The sequence below is a fragment of the Natator depressus genome, chromosome 1 (assembly GCF_965152275.1).
Source record: "Natator depressus isolate rNatDep1 chromosome 1, rNatDep2.hap1, whole genome shotgun sequence".
Classification (NCBI taxonomy): Eukaryota; Metazoa; Chordata; order Testudines; family Cheloniidae; genus Natator; species Natator depressus.
Window position 1 is genome coordinate 210,344,808 of NC_134234.1, and position 20,490 is coordinate 210,365,297.

A 20,490-nucleotide genomic window follows, 5' to 3' on the forward strand; every position below is an offset into this window, starting at 1 on the left:
TCAATAGCTAAGTGAAAGTAGGTGCCTAAAGACCTTTGAGGGTCTTGGTCTTTGTATAGCTTCCCCAACTGCAAAGCCCTGGGAAAATGCCATCTAGGCATACAATGACCTTCTCGTCTGGTATCCTGTCTCTGATAGGATAAATGCTGAAAGCTTCAAAGGAAACTGCAATACATCTCATTATTATTATTTTTTACTTTGTCCAAACTATGTAAGGCACCTTGCCAAATAGAAAGATATAATCCATGCCCAGGAGAGCTAACAGTCTAATCTTAGATATAAATAATAAAGCACCTAATGATACAGTATTCAAGGCCCTTCATTTTTGCTATTTATTGATTTTTGTTGAAAAATTCCCAGGTGTTCAAAAAGCCAGTATTTTGATTTTACTGATTTTCACTCAGATTTTGGCTTTTTCGCACCTGACGTTGCTTTGGAGACGCTCCTCTCATGACACTAGCCCTTCAGCATGGCCCCGGGCACAGAGCCCCATCCACTTCCCCTGCTGGACAGAGCCTGTGCAGGGCAACCGGACGGGGCTGTGCTGAAGGGTTGGGGTCGGCAAGGGGCTCTATCCAGCAGAAGGATCCGTACTTATGGGGGTGCAGCCTCCTGATCCCCTCCTGATCCTGGCACTTCTGCACAGCCCCAACTGCTTCCTCTCCACAGTAGGAGAGTGAGAGGGGCAGGGAGCTGGGTCCCAGAAGCTGAGACCACCTGACCGCTACAAGGAGTGGAAGGCTTCCTCAGGGTAAGTACCCTCCAGCACACCCTGCCCACTGCACCCTGTGAGTACCAGGCACCCCTCCCCTCCCCTCCATGTGAGTATTGAGCACTCTTCCCCTACTCACCCACTGCCCTTCATTTTTGGTTTTTACTGATTTTCTCATGTTTTTTTAAATTTTTGAATAAACACCAATACATTCCCAGGAAATTAAAAAACAAAACCAAAGCTGAAAAAGAAGGACCTTGACAATATTATACCACTTTATTCCAGGAAGGAGGTCAGCAAGGACTGTGGGTGGAACTTCAGTGTATACCCTGATGCATGAGAACTCGAAGACCCCTGTATTTTCCTAACTGCAGATGAGATACTTTTCTAATCCCGGTCAATGAATGCAGATTAACATGGGCTCTGCATGATGATGTGTGTCATTCCATGCTGCAGTGTGTGGACTCCAGCCCTGTAGCTATCAGAGAAAAGACACAAACTCAGGTTTTTCAAATGAAAAGAAACCAAGACTTTATTACGGCTTCAGAGGGCAGCCACCTCAGTCTCTCACCATGAGTAGCTATCTAGCTTTTAAAGCTCTGGGGGTAGGGGGAGCCATTAGTCACTACTGAGAGAGATGGATAGAGAGGAACTACTCGACCCATCAAACCCCTCCAAGGAATGGAATATAGGCAGGGTGCAGGCAGAAGCAAAATCCTTCTCCCTGGAGGATTCGGGGCAGTAGATAAATTTAGCTGTGTTCCTCCTGAGGTGCTGGAGACGAGTCCCAATTTATTCTCTGCTCAGCTTGTCACCAGCCTAAACAGAAGAAAGAAAAACACAAACAAAAGTGACCACCCTATAGAAACAATGGTTCAGATTCACAAGGTGCTATGCATCACAGAGCAATGCAAAACAGTCAGTGCATCATCTGGCCCAGTGCACTTCCCCTGTTTGTTGTCAGTAGAGTCTCCACTGCCTTACATCTGGTGTCACTGCCATTCTGATTTGGTAGAGTTTTATACCCAACTTTTCACAGGTCTGGTGCTCTCAAACAGCTCTGGAACAGTCCCTGGGAGGATCCCTTCAGTGTGTCAGCCCCCTTAGGGTCACACTCTCTCACTGGGGTAAGCCACTCGGCTTTATCGCCTCCTGGGACCCAACCTCAGAGCCTTCAGCACCCCTGCTTCATGCCGTGAGCTCCCTTCAGTGAGTCCACCTGAGTTGGACACATGGGGGAGACTTACACACCCAAAGGGAGCAATGCACCCCCAACTTCCCGACTCTGCTGTGACTCTCAGCCAGCATAGAAAGTCCTTAGTTAGCACGGAGAATGGAAATTTACAGCAAAGTCCATCTGGGTCAGTCTAGAACCCAGAGCCCTCTGACCCCTCTTTAGTCCCACTCCAGAAGCTTCCCTCTGACTCCAGCAGCCCACACAATACAACCCCCCTGGTCCCTCCCCAGTCCTTTGTTCTCCAGTTGGTCACACCCAGCTGGCTTCCTAAGGAGGGTGGCTGATCCATGGTCGTTTGTTGCAAGGTACCAAATGTCCGAGTGACTGGAGTGGCCAGTGTTTTCTGGGATAATCCATGGGCATGGGGACAGGGGACCCAGGCAGCTAGGCATCAGTTACACCTATATCTCTGGGTCTCTGCAACAAGTAACTACACTTTTCCTCCCACCTATTTAAACATGCCCCACATACGGGAAACTGAGCCACATACAAAAGTCGTCCAAAATGCTGTGAAAAAGTCCAGTGCCATCACACAAGTGTATTATTATTTTTTATTGTTTGTATTGCCATTGTGCCTAAGAGCCCCAGTCATGGACCAGGAACCCACTGTGCTAGGCACTGTACAAACACAGAACAATGACTCAATACATTGTGCCCATCTGTCTATAACTCCCTGGATCGGTCCATAAGGTCTATGTTCTAGTGCTTTGTCCAACCTGAGGTTTAAATGAGTCATGTAATGGCGCTTCCATCACACCCCTCAGGGAGATCATTCAACCGAACATCATTCAACAGTCAAAACTCCCCCCTGTATTCAAATTCATCCCATTAACCCCAGGATCTCCTCAGAAACCACTTAGCTATTCCTCTCCAGGTGCACTCTTTCCAATACACGTAGAATGTTAACATAGCCACCTTAGTCATACTCTGGAGAAGCTATAGTTAATTCTTTTGAGCTTTCCTCATGTGTTAACAAGTGCCCTGAAAAGGAATATTTGTGTTGGGTATCAGGAAACCTTTCCTAACAGCGGGTTTCTATTAGACTGTGAAAGGGAAGTGGTGGAAACCTCATTGTTTGGGACATTATACTAGACTGGACAAAGCCCTGCAGAATATATGGAAAACAACCTTGCAATGGCTGGGAGAAGGAAGGACAAGATTGTAGGTCTTTGCCCATTGCTAGCGTTCTCTGCATCCGATGTCCCTGTTGCATCCTTGAACCTCTGATTTTGCGAACCCAAACAAAAACCAATGCCCAGCCTACCTTGACTCTCCACACCAGAGCGCTCGCCAGCAAGGCATAGAGCATGGCTTTCCACAAGAGCATCAGGTAGGTGAGCTTTGTAGAGTTGCCAGATCGCATGTAGGAGTCTGTAAATCAAACACTGATTATTTATGGAATTATATAATCTGGGGAATCTGCATCTAGAGTATCAACAGTCGAATAAGAAATCCACAGCGAGGAATAGAAGGTCTTACTATACATCACTGAAAAACTGGGCTGGATATCTGATTACACCAGGCACCCAAATAAAGCTGAATAGCATGGCATTTGTATTTATATTCCTGATATTCACTGGCTCTTTAATGCTTTTAATGCCTCATGGAGCCATTTGGAAAATACCTGTTTCATAGATGGGCCTTCTATGAGTAATGACTAAGCTGGTAACTTTCCAGTCTGAAGATATCTGCTGTTCATAATTATACTGAAGGAGAGGGAAGACCGAGGGAGCAAATCTGATTGGATGAGGAAGGTTCCATGATCCCCCCTGTGTAATTTACAAAGGGAGCCCCCGGAGGTGGCAATCTCAGTGCACTGTCTCTCACATGCAGGTTTTTCTTTTGTACTTTTTAGTTATCTTTTCTTCATAAGCTATACCGGACATTTTAGGCTGGAAGTTCTTGCTTCTCTCTTAGTGCAGAGAAACATAACACATTTCCTCCACGTACTAGTCTAGTCTCCTGTGGGCTGTAGGACTTTGGTCTAATTTTGGTTGTTGGCTTTAGTGTGGGGGTGTTGGGTGGTGTTGGTGGCCTGTGATATTCATAAATAGATGATCCGGTGGTCCCTTGTGGCCTTAAACTCTTCCTGACACACCCTGTACATAGTGTCTGCTAGTAAGGGAGTTTAAATTCCTGGAGAGATAGAGGCAGTGAGAGGAAATGCCTACCTTCAGTGATGCCACATCCTGAAAGGCAAAGAAAGGATTGTAAGTCACAGCATTCCTCAGAGCTGACAGAATACAGGCTTCAGAGTTTCTGGGATGTTACATACTGATGGTATTAGTGGTACTTACTCATATTATTTAGATTATAGACTCTTCGGAGTGTTTCTTAGCTAAATTCTATAGAGAGCTATGAAAATGTACTTGACTATATACACATATAAAAAGACTATGCACATGCAAATATGTATCCCTGTGAACATACACATATATACTCATACATGTACACGTATATGTGTGTCCATGAACCTGCACATTTGCAGATGCCACTGTCTTTCTCTTTGTATTTCTGTCAGGATTATTTTCTCTCTCTTTCATCTCCTTTTGCTTTTCTTTCCACTTTGATTGTTTTCCATTTCATACGATAACGTAATGCTCAGTTGCTACTCACCATCTCCACCTCTGATCACTTTATACTGGATCTCATCCAGGTGGAACTTCACAGCACACCGGAAACTGTTCTTGGAGTTGAACCACTCTTTGGTTGAGATCCTCAGGCGGCTGGTCAGGGAGTATGATTTTGATTTTTCATGCCAAGTGGAAAACTCATCTGTCCTCACCCCGTCTTCCCTCTCAGCATCATTCACCTGCCAGACCAGCTTGATGTGGTCGGGGTAGAACTTTGTGGCCAGGCACACCAGAGTGGCCTTCCCCTTCTCTTTGATCTCCTGCTTTGATGGGGGAAAGATGGCCACTTCGGGGGAGGTGATAGTGAGCTCATCCTCTGGAACAGAAAGCAATATGGCACAGACAGCCCTGCACAAACCCTCTCCTGCCTTGCGCCAACAACCCCTCAGGGTACTGATTGTGTCTTTACTCTCTATACAACATTGACAATGCAAGGAAACCACACAGACACAGCTGGACCCCAAGGCACCATGTTTACTAACTAGATCAGAACATAGCAGGCCTAGCTACATACAAACTATGGCTGAGACAGAGTTCTGGTGCCTTCTGCAACAGAAAACTGGGAGGCACACTAGGGGACTCCAAATTCCCAAATTATTTAAAGGGATACTACCAAACCCATGCCTCCATCCTGACAGGGAAAAGTATCCATGGGTATTATCAGACAAAACATGCAGTGTGTTCCTTGTGGGCAGTGTGCTGCATCGTAAGACACAAGAAGCAATATGTTCTTGGCAATTACAGAGTGTTTTGGGGAGGTGTAATAAGACACAATAGTGTATTACTCAGAATTATACTACAGTGTGATCAGTTCACAGGCCCCATTCAGGCACTGGCAGGAAAGGGGTTAACCTTCCCCCGCTGGCTGGAGGAAGGCTCTCCAAGAAGAGCCCTGGAGCTGAGCTGAGAGATGGACCCTCCCCAAAGTGATCAACTCCTGATCATTGCTTTAGCCTTAACTGGCACAGCCTTACATCTTGACTTTCAGTTTTGGCTGTTGTATGTGTGCTTGGCCCTTAAAGGGGCATCACATTCCTTACAGAAGCTTCTCTGTTTTATTACAAAGGTGCCAAACTCCTGCTAGAGATGTAGAATCTTTTCCTGCCTTGGCTGGCCTGTTGTGGCAAACCCTTGAGGAATAGAGAGTGGAGACATGGAGACAGATAGAGGCATACAGACAGAGAACACCCCTTTGGGAACGTGGCATTCTGAGATGCAACATACCCTGAGTTACTGATGATAAGCTCACATCATCTTATTCTCCCCTTAAAATGTTAGCATTAGTTTTGAAGCCACAGTATCTAGTATTTTCCTCTTCCTTGTAGGCACCTCTCTGCCATATGAGAAAGCCCATAAGATGAGAAATTCCACGTTGCCCAAGGAGCGAGAGAAATTGTTCAAGGACACCTGAGGTGAATAGCTAGGAGCAATGGGATGAAAATGAGCAAAATGAAATGTTTCCTGAATGGCAGGAAACATGACCTGATACCAAGGTTCTGGAATAGCATGAAATAGTCCACCCCAGGGAAGAAGTGCTGGAAGCCTCATTACTTAAATCATGTAAAACTGGGATTGGACAAACCCCAAGGGAACGATTCTGCATTGGTGAAAATGTGGGGGGAATGAACTAGGGGATGGACAAGATGTGACCTAGATATGATTTCCATCTCTACTTTTTTAAATTCTTCACCCTAAATTAGCTTTATCCTCCCCTTTATATCCTCACTGAAATAAGAATATCCTCCTTGTAGATTTGGGGACAAGAGTGATGAGGACATACAACTTTGTCCTTGGTCTACTTGCTCAATAACATTTAGTCTATAGGATAAGAGACTTCAGTAGAAGTCAGCTGGGATTTTATGTATTTTATTTGGGACACAGAAGTTGCCATATCAATGGTCTGTGCAGTCTGGTCTCCAACACTGGCCAAGTCAGGCATCAGAGGAAGACTTAACCACTTCATCATGCATAGACACACACATACATTTGCACAAGCATGCATAGGCACACTTTTCGTTCAGTACTTTACCCTTACTTAAGATTTGTGTATTGTTTTGAAAATATTGTATAAGTGACAAATTTAGGCAGGGAGCATTTCTAAAGCACCCACCATTATAGTACTAAGTTTCTCCCTGTTGGAACCCTTGCAGTGAAGAGTTGTGTAGCAAAATCAAACAAATCACTGATCTTTTTGCAGCTCCACTATAATTACTGAGAACCTGAAAATGCACACTGCATTTTTTCATGTTCTCTCTCTATATATCTTCCTACTGTATTTTCCACTGCATGTATCTGATGAAGTGGGCTTTAGCCCATGAAAGCTTATGCTCAAATAAATTTGTTAGTCTCTAAGGTGCCACAAGTACTCCTTGTTCTTTCTGCTGATACAGACTAACACGGCTACCACTCTGAAAACTATAATTACTGTTATCCCCTAATGAAATGGGTTCCATTATGAATGCTTTCCAAGATCCCTGGAAGCACCATACTGAATGAAAGGCGATAGGTTAAACATATCCTATGGGGATATGTCCATTTCAGAGAGCCAGCATATCACGCAGCTCACTGGGGCTGACTGGCACCTGTAGAGGAACCATTTCTAGGGTGCGTGAAAGCCAGTGGAGGTTTTTATCTGACGTGGAACCTGACTTGGAAGTTTTAATTTGGATTCCAAATCCTGGTGCTTTATTTCAGCGATTAATATTAACCACGATAGTCAGTGCTCACCTAGAACTGTGAGATGGGCTCCCTCCGCAAAATTTAGTGTGCTGGCTGCAGAGCACAGTAGTAGGGGTCTTGTAGGAAACTGAGCAGCTGCCTCCCCTTCCCCATAACCAATGCTGTGACTATGGGGGAGCTATGATCCCTTTTCTTGTTCCCACCATCATAATTAGTGTTTTGTTTTACAAACTGTTTTCTGTTGTCTTCAAAGCCTCTCTGGCATAAATGCTCAGTGTGCTTATCAGATCCTGCCCTCAAGGAATAGAGAGTGGAGGAGACATGGAAACAGAGAGAGAAACAAAGACAAAGAGACAGACAGAGAAAAAAGAGAGAGGGATGGAGAGAGAGAGAGAGAGAAAGAAAGACAAAGAAAGAGACAGAGCTAGAGAAGGACAAAACACAAAAAGACAAGGTAGGTGAGCTAATATCTTTTATTGGGACAACTTCTGTTGGTGAGAGAGACAAGCTTTCAAGCTCCACAGAGCTCTTCTTCAGGCCTGGAACCAGACCTCTCTCACCAACAGAAGTTGGTCCAATAAAAGATATTAACTCTCCCCTCTTGTCACTCTAATATCCTGGGACCAACACAGCTGCAACAACACTGCAAAACACACAGAAAACATAGAAGGCCAGAGAAATGGGTGGACTAGGAATGAAACAGAGAGATTGAGACATACAGGCAGACACATAGAAAGAGAGAATCTGAAAGAAATCTATTGATACAGTAGCCTAGGAATAGTCTATTTTATATACCCACTTGCCAAAGTCAATGTTTTTTAATGGGTGAGTACACGATCATTGCTTTTTTTCCCCTTATTTTCACAGCAAGACCAATTGGGTAGAGATTGTGCCTTGAATAATTGTCTTGCCAGTTTTCCCTCACTTCTACTTGTGTGAATGCTACATGTCACTAGCATAAGGGAAACTTTTAAGCGTCCTTCAGGGGAGTGAGGAGATAAATCATGACCTCTTACCTATAACAGTGAGTACAGTGCCAGCTCCGAAGATAAGGGGAGAGGTATTAAAACACAGCTGTAAGCTGTCAGAATAAAACCCACAACAGCTAAAGCCTGGCCCAGCCCCCACTGCTCCCCAACTCAGGAAACTTTGTAGCAATCATGGCCAGATTGTATCACTGGAGACTGCAATCAGACTAATCTCCGGCATTCGACAGCAAAAGACAGGAGGCAAAGAGGAGTGTATGATTCTACAACGTCCTTCCTATGTTATCTATCTCAAAACAGCCCCCAGAGAGGGTGAAAGAGAGGGACAAGAGAGAGGAACTGTGTGTGGGAGACACAGAGAGACAAAGAGAGAGAGAGGGAATAAGAACATTACAGAGAGAGGAAAATCAAGAAAAAGATAGAGTGACAGACAGGCAGTCGGACATTTTACTGGGGTCAGTGAAAGAAGAATGTTGTGGAGCGCACCCGTCCCAGAGATGCCATCAGGCTATGCTCTCCTTAACTACCCTCCCCCCCCATGGCCCACAGCCCAGGAGCCAGTAGCCCTTTCCTTACCCAACACCGTGAGCCTGGTCCCGTCTCCAAAGTACTGCTCACGGTTGTTACACAGTGAGGCAGGAGAGCTGCAAAAACCACATGGACTGGGGACGAGTTCTCCATCCCCAACCTCCTTACTCCCTTCAGAAACGGCTGGAGAGAGCTGTTACTTCTTCCTTTCTCCTGTCATAGGACTCCCAGTGAGTGTTCATGTTATAATACACCTCAGCCCAGGGAGGACACGAGAAGTGAGTCACTGCAACCCCCCCACCATCTCATTTTATCTTTTTTGGCCCTATGTAATTGCTCTGTAGAGTGAGGAGATTGACCTAGTCCCATGGCTGAATCCAAAACGAATTAGACACACATATGGCTCAGAATACAACATGCAAGAACACCAGCTAGGGTAAAAACACCAGGGCTATCAATCCACAGGTTCCAAGGCTTGTGTTGGCCATTGCTTGGTGTCAAGCCTGCCACTATGATACCAGATGGCACTAGCAGCTACTTTATGGATGGGGTGGGGGTCACACATGCCTCTGCAGCATCTGGTATTAGCTGTGGGTCACTGGACTAGATGGACCAGAGGCCTGTTCCAGTAAGTGGGACATAGGACTAGGTGAAGCACTGGTCAGGTCTCGTATGGCAATACCTCAATAATATCACAAACAACACACGACTCAGGCTTCTCTCTTACCTAGGACAGTGAGTTTGGTGCCATCGCCGAAGTATTGTCTTTCAGAGTTCACACCATTATGCAGCTGCAGGAAAACCTACCTCCAAACTCACTCTGCTGAACCCACCCTGCAATCTATCCCCCTCCTCTGCCCCATTTGGTCTGTTGTTAGGGGCCCTGTGTCCCAGTGGATGGAAAAAGAGCAACTGGGAATTAGAGCACAAGGCATCTGGGAGCACGGCTTGGGATAAAATGGATCGTTTGTTTGTTGTTCTATTTTGTCTGTTAAAAATATCATGCATATTTGTTTGTTACCTTGTCATCCCAGACAAAATATGTGTATGTTCAATCCCAAAGAGACCAGAGTTACTGAAGTTAATGGACTCTGGTTTGACCCCTACACACTATTGTTTGTGCTATCTAAAACGTGAGTGTAACTCAGTCCCCTCTGGCTAGATGTGCTGATGCATGTGTTGGTTTTTAATGTTCTGTAGCCCCAGAATAACTAGCTCTCTAGGGGAATACTTACACCTTTGTGGATCAGAGAGATTTTTCAGAGGTTGTTATATTAATGCAAATTTAGGATACACAAATATATCACAGCCCCTCACCCTTCCTAATTCTTTGCCAGGGCAGCCCCATTGTCCACATATATTACATTCATTCAGCAACTCACAAGGAATTTTATGTCCTTACCTAGAACGGTGAGTTTAGTCCCTTCTCCGAAGTAGGCTGGGTAATTGGCACACTGGGAAAACACCAGCTCAATAACCAAAGGGGGATGTGGATGGGGGGGGGGGGGTTATTCCCAAAAGGGGAAGATCTGGGATTTCAAGGGATTATAAAGAAAAATGGGATTTTCTTACCTAACACAGTGAGTTTTGTGCCTGCGCCAAAATAGACTTTATCGTTGGTCACGGTGACAAGGGGCCGCATCATAAGCAGAAGAAAGGGACATGCTACAGGTGATGTGGACAGACATAGGAGGTGTTTACTCTATCTAAAATCCCAGAGATGTGAGGGCCACTCAGCCCCGGTTTAGTGATCATTGGCATAAAAACAGTCCACATTGCTTATGTTCAACACTCAGCATTCACTAGAGCACTTTTCATTATTTACTGATCCTATTATTGTTTTATTTATATTTCACACTCCAATTGCTTTATAGACATTATCTAAACCATTAGTTCTCAAACTTTTGTACTGGTGACCCCTTTAACATAGCAAGCCTCTGAGTGTGACCCCCCCTTATAAATTAAAAACACTTTTTTATATATTTAACACCATTATAAATGCAGGATACAAAGCGGGGTTTGGGGTGGAGACTGACAGCTCGCAACCCCCCATGTAATAGCCTCGTGACCCCCTGAGGGGTCCCAACCCCCAGTTTGAGAACCCCTGATCTAAACAGTCCTCACCTACCCCTGTGAGATCAATACATATTGTTCCCATTTTACAGATGGGGAAACTGATGTGCCCAAGGTTATCAAGCAAGTCAGTGACAGTGCCAAGAACAGAACCTCCTGGTTACTAATAGCTCCAGATTCCCAGTCGTGTGCTCCAAGGAGTAGGCAGCCATTCGCTCTGTAACTAGTGGGTGTACAATGGTCAATGAAGTAGTTACTTAATGGGACCTAGGAATAACTATAAACAGGTGCTTGCAAAGAGTGTGATGTTTTCACCTTTTTATCCCTGAATTAAAGCAAAGAGCTCCTGATTTCATCTCCTCTACTGTCAGAGTGCCAAAGTCCTAGGAAGACCCTGATAGAACACTATGGGGTTTCCTAATAGATTAAAGAAATCAATCCAAAGCCTCAAAGACAGTCCAGGAGGTTCAGTTGCTGAGAGTCTAAGTTCTGCCATCCCTGAGTTAATAATGAGGAGGGTCAAAGAGAAGCCTTGAGCCTGTCACTATGATCAGCCAAGCCCAAAGGATACCGGAAGCTGAACTGGAGAGTGAAAGATCCAGCAGAGTTTTACACTTACATCGCTACTGCCTCTGTGTTTTGCATCCGACACAGCAAGTCATGTTTCTATCAGGTCTCTGTTATGTTTCGGATTGTCTTTTTCTGGGAGCGTTTTCACATGAATAAAGGGACACTTATTGCAAGATGTTATCACATCAGCAAAAGTCTCTCCCTCTTGCACTGACACGCGTTTTAGGTATACCCCAGCTGAATCTGTTTGGTTCACATATGTTTTAGCTCCAACCCAGGACTGGCTGTCCTACCAAACATAAATACTTCTCCGGTAGAATATGCAGGCAGAGCTGCTGATCTTTCTGTTGCCTCCCCGCTGGAGTGGAGCCAAATGCTCTCGGTACATCCCAGACAGAACCCATGCTGTGAGGCAGTCTTCTAGGCATATCAGGCCCAGGTGGAGAGTCCCTGCTGCGCGGTAGAATGGTCTAAGTATGCCCCCGATGCAATCCACCTGCCTCGCTGCTGCACACGTGAGGCACAGCCCAGGGAGCATGTGCCTGCCCTGCTACAGACTGCGCTATTTCTGTCCTGGCACGCTCTCAAACGGGAAACCCACTGGGAGGTTTTTGTAAAGGCCCCCCTAGGGAATGTATCACCGTGGGCCCCCTGTCCCCACGATGTTACAATCTCATACAAAAACAATCCCACCCAAGGCTCCACCCCTCCAGGACTTCAGCCAATCACCATCAGAGAGCTTCTCCGAAACCACAATCTATTTCCTCAGCTGCTCCGTTACTGCATTTGTGGAGGAAAGTGAGTGTGTGTGTGTGTGTGTGTGTGTGTGTGTGTGTGTGTATAAAGGAAGGATTACGTCTAACTGTAGCCATCTCTTCATAACATATATTTTTAGCAGAAGCCTTATTGCATGGTTAGAATAAGTTAGTGACAAGCTTTTTCGTTAGTGAGCTGTTTTCAGAGACAGCTATTTTCTACCCCCACAGCATTCTGTGTGTTCCTGTTGCACCCCCTTCTCCCTCTGCCTTTCCCATTCCCTGTGAGATTGGCAACCCATGTTCAAATGCACCGTAGACCTGATAGCACTGAGCCATGAGGCCCTGTGCATGCCTGCCAGATGGGAGCCTTTGTTCACAGCTTTTCACAAGCCTTGATATTTTCTCTGAAAATCCGGGCTGTGATGTACGTGTTTATGCCCAGAGTGTGAGCGCAGTGCTAGAGAGATGCACTAGATTGACCGTCCCTGGAGTCTCAGGCTTCTGTTTACCCTCGGAGTGGCATACCATAGGCAGTGGCAGTGCAGGTTTCTTTCACGCCCTGTGTGTTGCAATCCCTACCCTGAAGAGATCTCATCTGGGAACATGAAGAGAGCTGAGCCGCCGTGGCCCATTCAGTCCTTCACTTTTTTCCTGAGACGATCAGTAATGTGGTCAAGCAACAGAGATGATGATCGATGCTGTGAAGCACCACCGTTATATAGATGTTCTGAATGGGCATGAGGTCAGGTCACATGACATCCCGTTTACCTACATCACACATAAAATAGCCCTTGGAAGTGAGACTTCCCCAGAGGCTCATTTACAGGGCAGTTGTGGTGCATCCCAGGAAGGAAGATGTCATGTCAGCTAAGTCTAAAACCTGCACAGAACTGAGCCAGCCAAGGGAAGGGGTGGACACATGAAAAAGCTGTAACAGAATCATCCAGTAGGGGGCATACCCCCCACCCCCAAGCCAGTCCAGCCCTCTTACCTATTGGACCAGCTGTTCTCAGGCAGCCAGCACTAGGAAGCGATACACACACAAGAAACCCTGACATAGCCTATTCAGCAGGGAGCAGCTGGTAAGGCCTCAGCAGGTGTGCAGAGGAGAGAGGGGCTAGCAGCAGTACTTAGCATCAGGGCAGGGGGGTCCAGCTGGGCATTTGGGATGCTGGCGAAATGCAGTGCTTAAAGAATGTGTGTGTGTGTGTGCACGTGCACATGGGTGTCGCAAGGGGGGTCACAGATTTGCCCTCCATAAATAAATAAATAGAGCTGGGTTGTTAAGGGGCACACCTTAACAGTCTTACCAAAGCCTCCGTTCCCACATTGTGATAGAGACACACTTTTTTCAGAGCATTTTAAGCACTGGCTGGATGAGCGTTACGTGTGCGTCTTGCAGTAACAAAGGGTTTTCAGCACTAGTGAAATGTGAGCTTCTCTGCAGCAGCAAATGTTCTGCACCACCAAAGCTGCATGCTTCTGCACAAGTGGGGGCCACTAGCCTGTGGGAACAATTGTGTGTGTTTGCCTTTTCAAAGTTTATTACATTAAAAAACTATTATTTGGGGACATTATCGAACTGTCCATTTGTCACTGTCTCGTCTCTGGACAGTGTGTTATTTATCTGTCTTTGCCTTTCTGTCTCTCTAGCTATTAATACAGGGACCATTATCACAACAGCGAAGTCTCTATAAAACTATGCTTTGATTTGACCTTCTCTGGACTACTACTGCTACTTTATTAATAATAATAATAACAACTATTATTCTTATTATTATATAAAGAGGCATTTGCACTATTTGTATTCAGAGCCCCAGTCATGCACCAGGACTGCATTGTGCCAGGTGCTGTACAAACACAGAACAAAAAGACAGTGTCTGCCCTAAGGAGCTTACAATCTAAGTGTAAACCAAGAGAAAACAGATGGCTACAGTAAGTACAAGGAAACTATAAAACAATATTGGTCAGCATGACAGGCTGTGGTTTCTGAACAGCAGCAGCGTAACCGTTGTCAAGTTTTTTGTAGTCAGGGAAAAGGACAGTTTTCAGGATAATAATGAAGTGACTTTGTGCTGTTAATGTCCTTAATGTCACTAATGAGCCCCAGCCCACAAGCTACGTGTCCTCTGAGTTGGAGATCTTTTGGCCAATCACTTTGCTCCCTTTGTTTCAATTTAACTTTGTATCATGATTCCTGTGGATGATGTTGGCGCCTCACTTGGATGTTAACTTTAAGAGGTAATTCTCCAGAGCACCAGCAGAGGGAAACCTTCCTCCACTTTGGGTTTGAAATTGTCAAGGTTTCAGATTGTATGTGTGACAGTCAGAGGTACAGGAGTGAAAGTGTATCCATAGGCGCGGGAACTAGGGGTGCGGGACCTGCTGCAGCACCCCCAGGTTTTGTTCTGGGTCCCGGCCACTGGCACCATGCCCAGGGTCCCGGCGCTGCCAGCCCTGCGCCTGGGGCTCTGCTCCTGGCCATGCACCTGGGGTCCTGGTGCTGGCCCCTTGCCCAGCCTCAGCCTCCTTACCCCTGTCCAGGCCCCCCACTCCCGGAGCCATGGCCGGGTTCTGGCCTCAGCTCTGGGGAGAGGAGACATGGACAGGGGCAAGGGGGGTGGGACATAAAAAGTTTGGGGACCACTGGCTTTCAGCACCCCCAGTGTAAAAAGTGTTCCAGCACCACTGAGTGTATCCTGCATGAATTCAAAGAGGAGACAGGGAGAGAGACATAAAAGGATGAGGTGGAAGAGAGGGCTTCAGTTATGTTTTGTGTACCTTCAGGGGAACTGCTGCAGGCAAGACATCTTAAATGTATTTCAATGAGGAGAAGGGACCACAAGTACACAAATAAATGGTACAAAACTGAGCAAAGGGGAGACATTTCTGGAAATATTTTCTAACAGATCTGTTAGATTGTGGAATGGTGTCCCAGGGACGTGGTGGCCCCATCACTCAGGTCATTTAGAACAGCACTGGACTCAGCACAAGAGAATACATTTTATAGGACAATCCTGCATTGTCCGGAGGGAGTGGGGAGGGGAAGAGAGAGAGAAAGAGAGAGAGAAGAGAGAGAGGCCTGTTCTGTTTCTGTCTGTGTTTTGCCTCCTATTGTGGATCAGTCTTTAGGGCTAACAGTCACCACTTTGCTCAACTACTAAATCTCATTTTAAAAGACGCAGGAACCATTTTGTATGTTTAAGAGAAGTCCTGGCCATAGTCCATCCTGAATAAATGCAGGCTCCCTAAATTTCCCCCAGCAGGTACAACTGGATCCACTATCCTGCCTCACCTCCTGAGCTAGTTTGTCATGCAGAGTATTGCTGTGTGCTGTGCTTCACTCAAGGATGGATGACTTCAGTGCTGGGGCAGTGATTCCATTATGCACCATCTATACGGCACTATAGGAATGAGAGATGCTAGGGAACAGTAAGGTGTTGTTACGAAAAATCCTGAGGAAAAAAACACTGGCACCAAGAAAGCACTTGCTACAGCTAATATATCTTTTTATTTGTGCTATGTACTTTTCAAAAATGAATTAAAGGGGGAGGGAAGGAAATGTCACCAGGAAACCAGCAGGAGATGGATGTCTCAGTTGGCAGCAATGGTCTCCTTGATCCAGTCAACATAGTTGCAGACCTTGGTGTAGACTCCAGGGTAACCCTGGAGAGCACACCCAATCCCCCAGGACACAATTCCTTGGAGCACACCGTTGCACACAACTGGGCCACCAGAATCGCCCTGTGAGGGAAAGGATTTGGGTGTTACAGACATGAGCTAATTCAGGCAGAGGAATCTATTCAGCTCATCAGGAAAGGTTTCAACTAGCTGCAGGTGAATCTTGAAAGCACTAGGTAAGAGCAGCAGAGTCCATATGCTCTGATATGTCTGATGGGCAGGGAATAGGGGATAGCTCAAAATTCCCAGTTTCCTCTGTTGACCATCATGCACCTAACACCCATCAGCAGTACCTGGAACTAAAATGCTAACTGTGGTAAAAGCCTAATATATCCAAATCTGCTGATCTGAGACTGGATTGGAAGCAGACACCTGTCTCTGTCCTTGTTTTGTCCCTCCTGTTCATCCCCACCCTCAATCAGAGACTGAACTGCATTTATAATCCAGAGGTGAAATGCCCTGCAGTTCACAGCTTGATCCCTTGAGCCATCCAGTTTACACCCCCAACACACACCCTCCAAACTCTTGAGCACATTCTTTTCCTCATCACATCTTGTGATTAATTCTTTGCAGGTTCTCAGAGTTCTGGCACTTAGGCTAGAACAGGAGGGACAAGAGCAGCTGAGCCCTGTCTCTGCAGAACAAGAGAAAATGAAAGGCAGCTCACCTGGCAGGAGTCTTTGCCACCCTCGGGGAATCCCACGCAGATCATGTTTTCAGTGATTTCCCCTGGGTAAGCAGCACGGCACACAGCGTCAGTCAGGACTGGAGCATCCAGACACTGGAGAAGCTCGGGGTAGTTAGCTGCCAACAGAGAGAGGAGAACACTAAGATTCATCTGAGAAAGCAGACAGGCCAATTAATACAAAGACTTGTAGATTTCTGGGCTAGAGAATCCAATAAAGAAGAGGACAGTAAGAACTACTGCACCATCTGAGGAGGACCTCAATGACTAGAATAGAATAACAGGGGTTATTTCAGGGCAAGTCTGAGGGGCATTGGCAGAGCTGTGTGGGGAACCCAGGACTGGAATAGCAGGGGGGCCCCAGGGCAGGACTGAGGGGCATTGGCAGAGCTGCGTGGGGAGCACAGCACTGGAATAGCAGGGGGTGCTGCTAGTAAGGAGTGAGGGTAGTTGGAGCAGCTGAGCGCGTGGACCCAAAGACTGCAAGAGCAAAAAGAGCTGCAGGTCAAGACTGGGATATATCTGGGTCCCATATCTGTAATAATAAGATAAGGGTGCTGTGTGTCATGTGTGAGGCACATTCATACTTACAGCCACTGCTGAGGGTGTTTCCCCACCCAGAAATCAGACACTGAGTCCCAGCAGCCACACAAGCAGAGGGAAGAGGGATGGTTGTGACACGGGAGTTCAAGTTAGCTTGGGTTGCCAGCTTGATCAGCATAATGTCATTATCCAGGAGCCGTGAATTGTATTTGGGGTGGCGAATTATTTTAACGGCCCTGATGAACTGCTCGTTCCCTTCCACCACATCGATGTTGTATTCCCCGAGCCTCACCTCGATGCGGCTGCAAAATCAACCAGGCAACATGGAGGGCAGTTAACCACAAATATCATGATGAGATGTGACCACTAGGTGGCACTACATAGTTCAGTGCACTGTGCAGTGATGACATTCAAATTCTGTCATAGATCACAAGTGAAATGATTGTGATTGGCTTTCATAATAGTCTTCGTACAGAACTCAAACCAATGGGCCATTGAGTTTGGTATCCGACCTGCATCAGGGGCACAAGCTAGATGCTTCAGAGTAAAGTCTTAAATCCTCCTAGTGAGCCTAACTGTGTAAGAGCATACCAGGAAGAGGAATTTTGATGCTGATCCCAAATAGTGAGTGACAGATGTCCAGAAGCAGGAGGACTGATTCTTGCTCTGGTTGAATATTTGTTTACATGACACAGTAACAGTGAAATTCATGAGCTCTGTCAGTTCTAATAACAAAAGATAGAGATGGGAAATCCATACCTATCCAGTAGATCTCCAGCTATGGCCCAGGGTGAAAAGAAAGAAAGGTTCTGAGAACCCATTGGTGGGGTGTGTACAGGAGAGGACCCTTCACTTGTGAAATGCTCTGCAGAATGAGTATGCTGGAGAATGCCTGATTTAGACCATCCCCCAGAGTCAGCTCAGGATGGTTCTTACGGCACGCAACCAGCTATGCTCTCCGGATCCTTCCTGAACCCAGGAATGGTGACTGGTTTCGTTTCTTTAGTGTTGTGGATGTAGCAATAACATATTACATTTCACTAGCAAACTTTTATCCCAAGATCAATTATGTCCCTGAAGGTGGATCCAGTTCTGTCCTCAGCCAGTATGAACTGCAATGGCAATTGCATCTGGATACTCAAGGGCAGAACTAGGCTCTGTATAGAAAGTATACATAGGGATCATGTCACCCCCTCCACAGATATATAGCCATCTCAGGGAAGCATGGGGCAGCTGTCTAGCAATACCTAGCAGCGTTACTTAACACTTTAGGTCAGGAAATAAAGAAGAAGAATGGGTCCAACTGAAAATTCTGGGAGAAATAAAGGAGAACAGAAAGTAATTAACAATTTTGGAAACTGGCCTGAACAGATGGACTGTCAACCTTACTACAGAGAAAAGTGTCTTGGGAATTTTCATGGTGGTCAGAAACACCTCCTGACACCATGCTTGGGCACTGGGAAGTCACTCTGCAACATGGATTTTCCTTTATTGTTCTGCTGTCCAGGTACTGGGCAGGTCTGATTAGATCTGACAAGATCTCAGGCAGAGGCTGCATGGCCACAGGCAATACATAATGTTTTAACCTTCACTCACGATTTGTAGCAGTGAGCAGCTGACACGACCCATTGGTTGTTGATGAGGGAGCCCCCGCAGAAGTGGTATCCAGAGTTCAGGGACACCTGGTAGGGGACAGAGCAGGTGTAGCCCCCCACGATTTTGTCATCATCATCAACAGGGACAGCAACTGAGGGAAATGGGGAAATCAGGTGTTAAAAAAATAACTTGGAACCCAGTGACTTGAAATGCACCAGCAGCTAATGAGCAGCAAATTATTTAACCATACCCTTAAAAGCTTTGGTTTACAGGAGTCTTCTCCACATCCCTAAAGCCCTGCCCTCCTCGAATTTTCCATGTTTCATGCCCAACACCCTCTAAAGCAGGGGTGGGCAAACTTTTTGTCCTGAGGGACACATCTGGGTGGGGAAATTGTAAGCAGGGCCACGAATGTAGGGCTGGGGCAGGGGGTTGCAGTGCAGGAGGGAGTGCGGGATGTGGGAGGGGGTGCGGTGTGCAGGAAAGGGTTCTGGGCAAGGTGTTGGGATGCAGGAGAGGTGCAGGAGGGGGCTCAGGGTAGGGGTTGGGGTGTAGGAGGGGTACGGGGTGTGGCAGGGGGCTCAGGGCAGGGGCTTGGGGTCCGGGGTGCAGGAGGGGTTTGGGGTGTGGGCTCCAGCCCAGTGCGGCTTACCTTGAGCGGCTCCGGGGTGGCAGCAGCATGTAGTGGGGCTAAGGCGGGCTCCCTGCCTGGCCTGGCCCCACGCCACTCCCAGAAGTGGCCAGCATGTCTGGCAGCGGCTCCTGGGGGTAGGATGGGGCAGGCAGCTATGCTGTGCATGGCCCTCGCCTGCGGTACCACCCTAAAGCTCCCATTGGCTGCGATTCCCCGTTCCCAGCCAATGCAAGCTGCAGGGGCAGTGCCTGCTGGCGAGGGCTTCGCGCAGATCCCTCCGCTCCCCGCTACCCCAGGGGCTGCAGGGACGTGGCGCTGGCTGCTTCTGGAAGTGGCACGGGGCCAGGGCAAGCAGGGAGCCTGCCTTAGACCCACTGGGCCATAGGGCTGGCAATCCCACCTGCTAGATTGAAAGCCAGATCTGGCCCGCGGGCCATAGTTTGCCCTCCCCTGCTCTAAAGCATGAAGCTGTAACAACTATCCTGGTTCTGGAAGAAAACAAGTTTGGGCTCACCAATTCTGCTCCTTCATTGCCCAGTAAAATAATGATGGGGATTTCTCTCATATCTCCAACCCTGAAAGACCTCAAAGTGTTTTACAAACTATATATATATGAGAATTACTGCACCCACCACTAAAGGACTGCCACGGAACATGATAGCTGTTTAACAGTGAACAGAAACAATAAACATCAGTTTAGGGCAAGAAATGAAGAAGAATGTCAAGACCAATTGAAACTGCCAATGGAATTTTTTGTTTCATTGCAAGGAGACAGAAGTACAAAGAGAGAAGACAGAGAGAGAGAGAGAGAGAGAGAGAGAAACAGTGTGTCAGAGAGGGAGCAGAAATTTAGAAGTCTGAAGGGGGCAGAAAAAGGGAGAAAAGCCGAAAGGGAGACAGAAGGGACAGACTGAAAGAGAGACAGAGAGATAGGGAAACCTAAAGAAAAGGGGAAAGCATTAGGTTTGTGGTAGAGCACCAATGATCCCTGGAGAGAATCAGAGGATCAAGAGAATTAAACTGCTTTGGAAAACTCACCTGCTGCTCCTAGGCAGGCAAGAATCAGGAGAAACTTCATGGTGTCGCTGTTAGTGAGCGCTGTCAGCTGTGACAGGTTTTGCTGAAGAAATCACCCCCTTTATACCTCCCAGAGGGTGTTATCTCCCCAACCCAAA

General features: G+C 46.7%; 2 protein-coding genes and 1 gene segment (V, D, J or C); all 3 read right to left on the reverse strand.

Moving 5' to 3' along the window:
- The window catches only part of LOC141984978 (T-cell receptor beta chain C region-like), a 239,587-nt gene that overhangs the window by 20,602 nt on the left and 198,495 nt on the right, over positions 1–20,490 (reverse strand).
- The window catches only part of LOC141992842 (T cell receptor beta chain MC.7.G5-like), a 187,815-nt gene that overhangs the window by 4,936 nt on the left and 162,389 nt on the right, over positions 1–20,490 (reverse strand). Inside the window, exons 4-6 of the mRNA XM_074962187.1 lie at positions 8,824–8,857; positions 4,566–4,898; positions 4,121–4,138 (exon numbers count right to left, since the gene is read on the reverse strand). Coding sequence (XP_074818288.1) covers positions 4,121–4,138; positions 4,566–4,898; positions 8,824–8,857 — 385 coding nt within the window. The remainder of the gene's footprint in view (positions 1–4,120; positions 4,139–4,565; positions 4,899–8,823; positions 8,858–20,490) is intronic.
- Positions 15,698–20,476, reverse strand: PRSS2 (serine protease 2). The gene is made up of 5 exons (XM_074934747.1): positions 20,354–20,476; positions 18,682–18,832; positions 17,134–17,387; positions 16,525–16,661; positions 15,698–15,920 (listed from the first exon to the last, which is right to left on the reverse strand). Exons 1-5 carry the CDS (start codon positions 20,391–20,393, stop codon positions 15,771–15,773), a joined length of 732 nt encoding a protein of 243 aa, XP_074790848.1. The 5' UTR covers positions 20,394–20,476; the 3' UTR covers positions 15,698–15,770.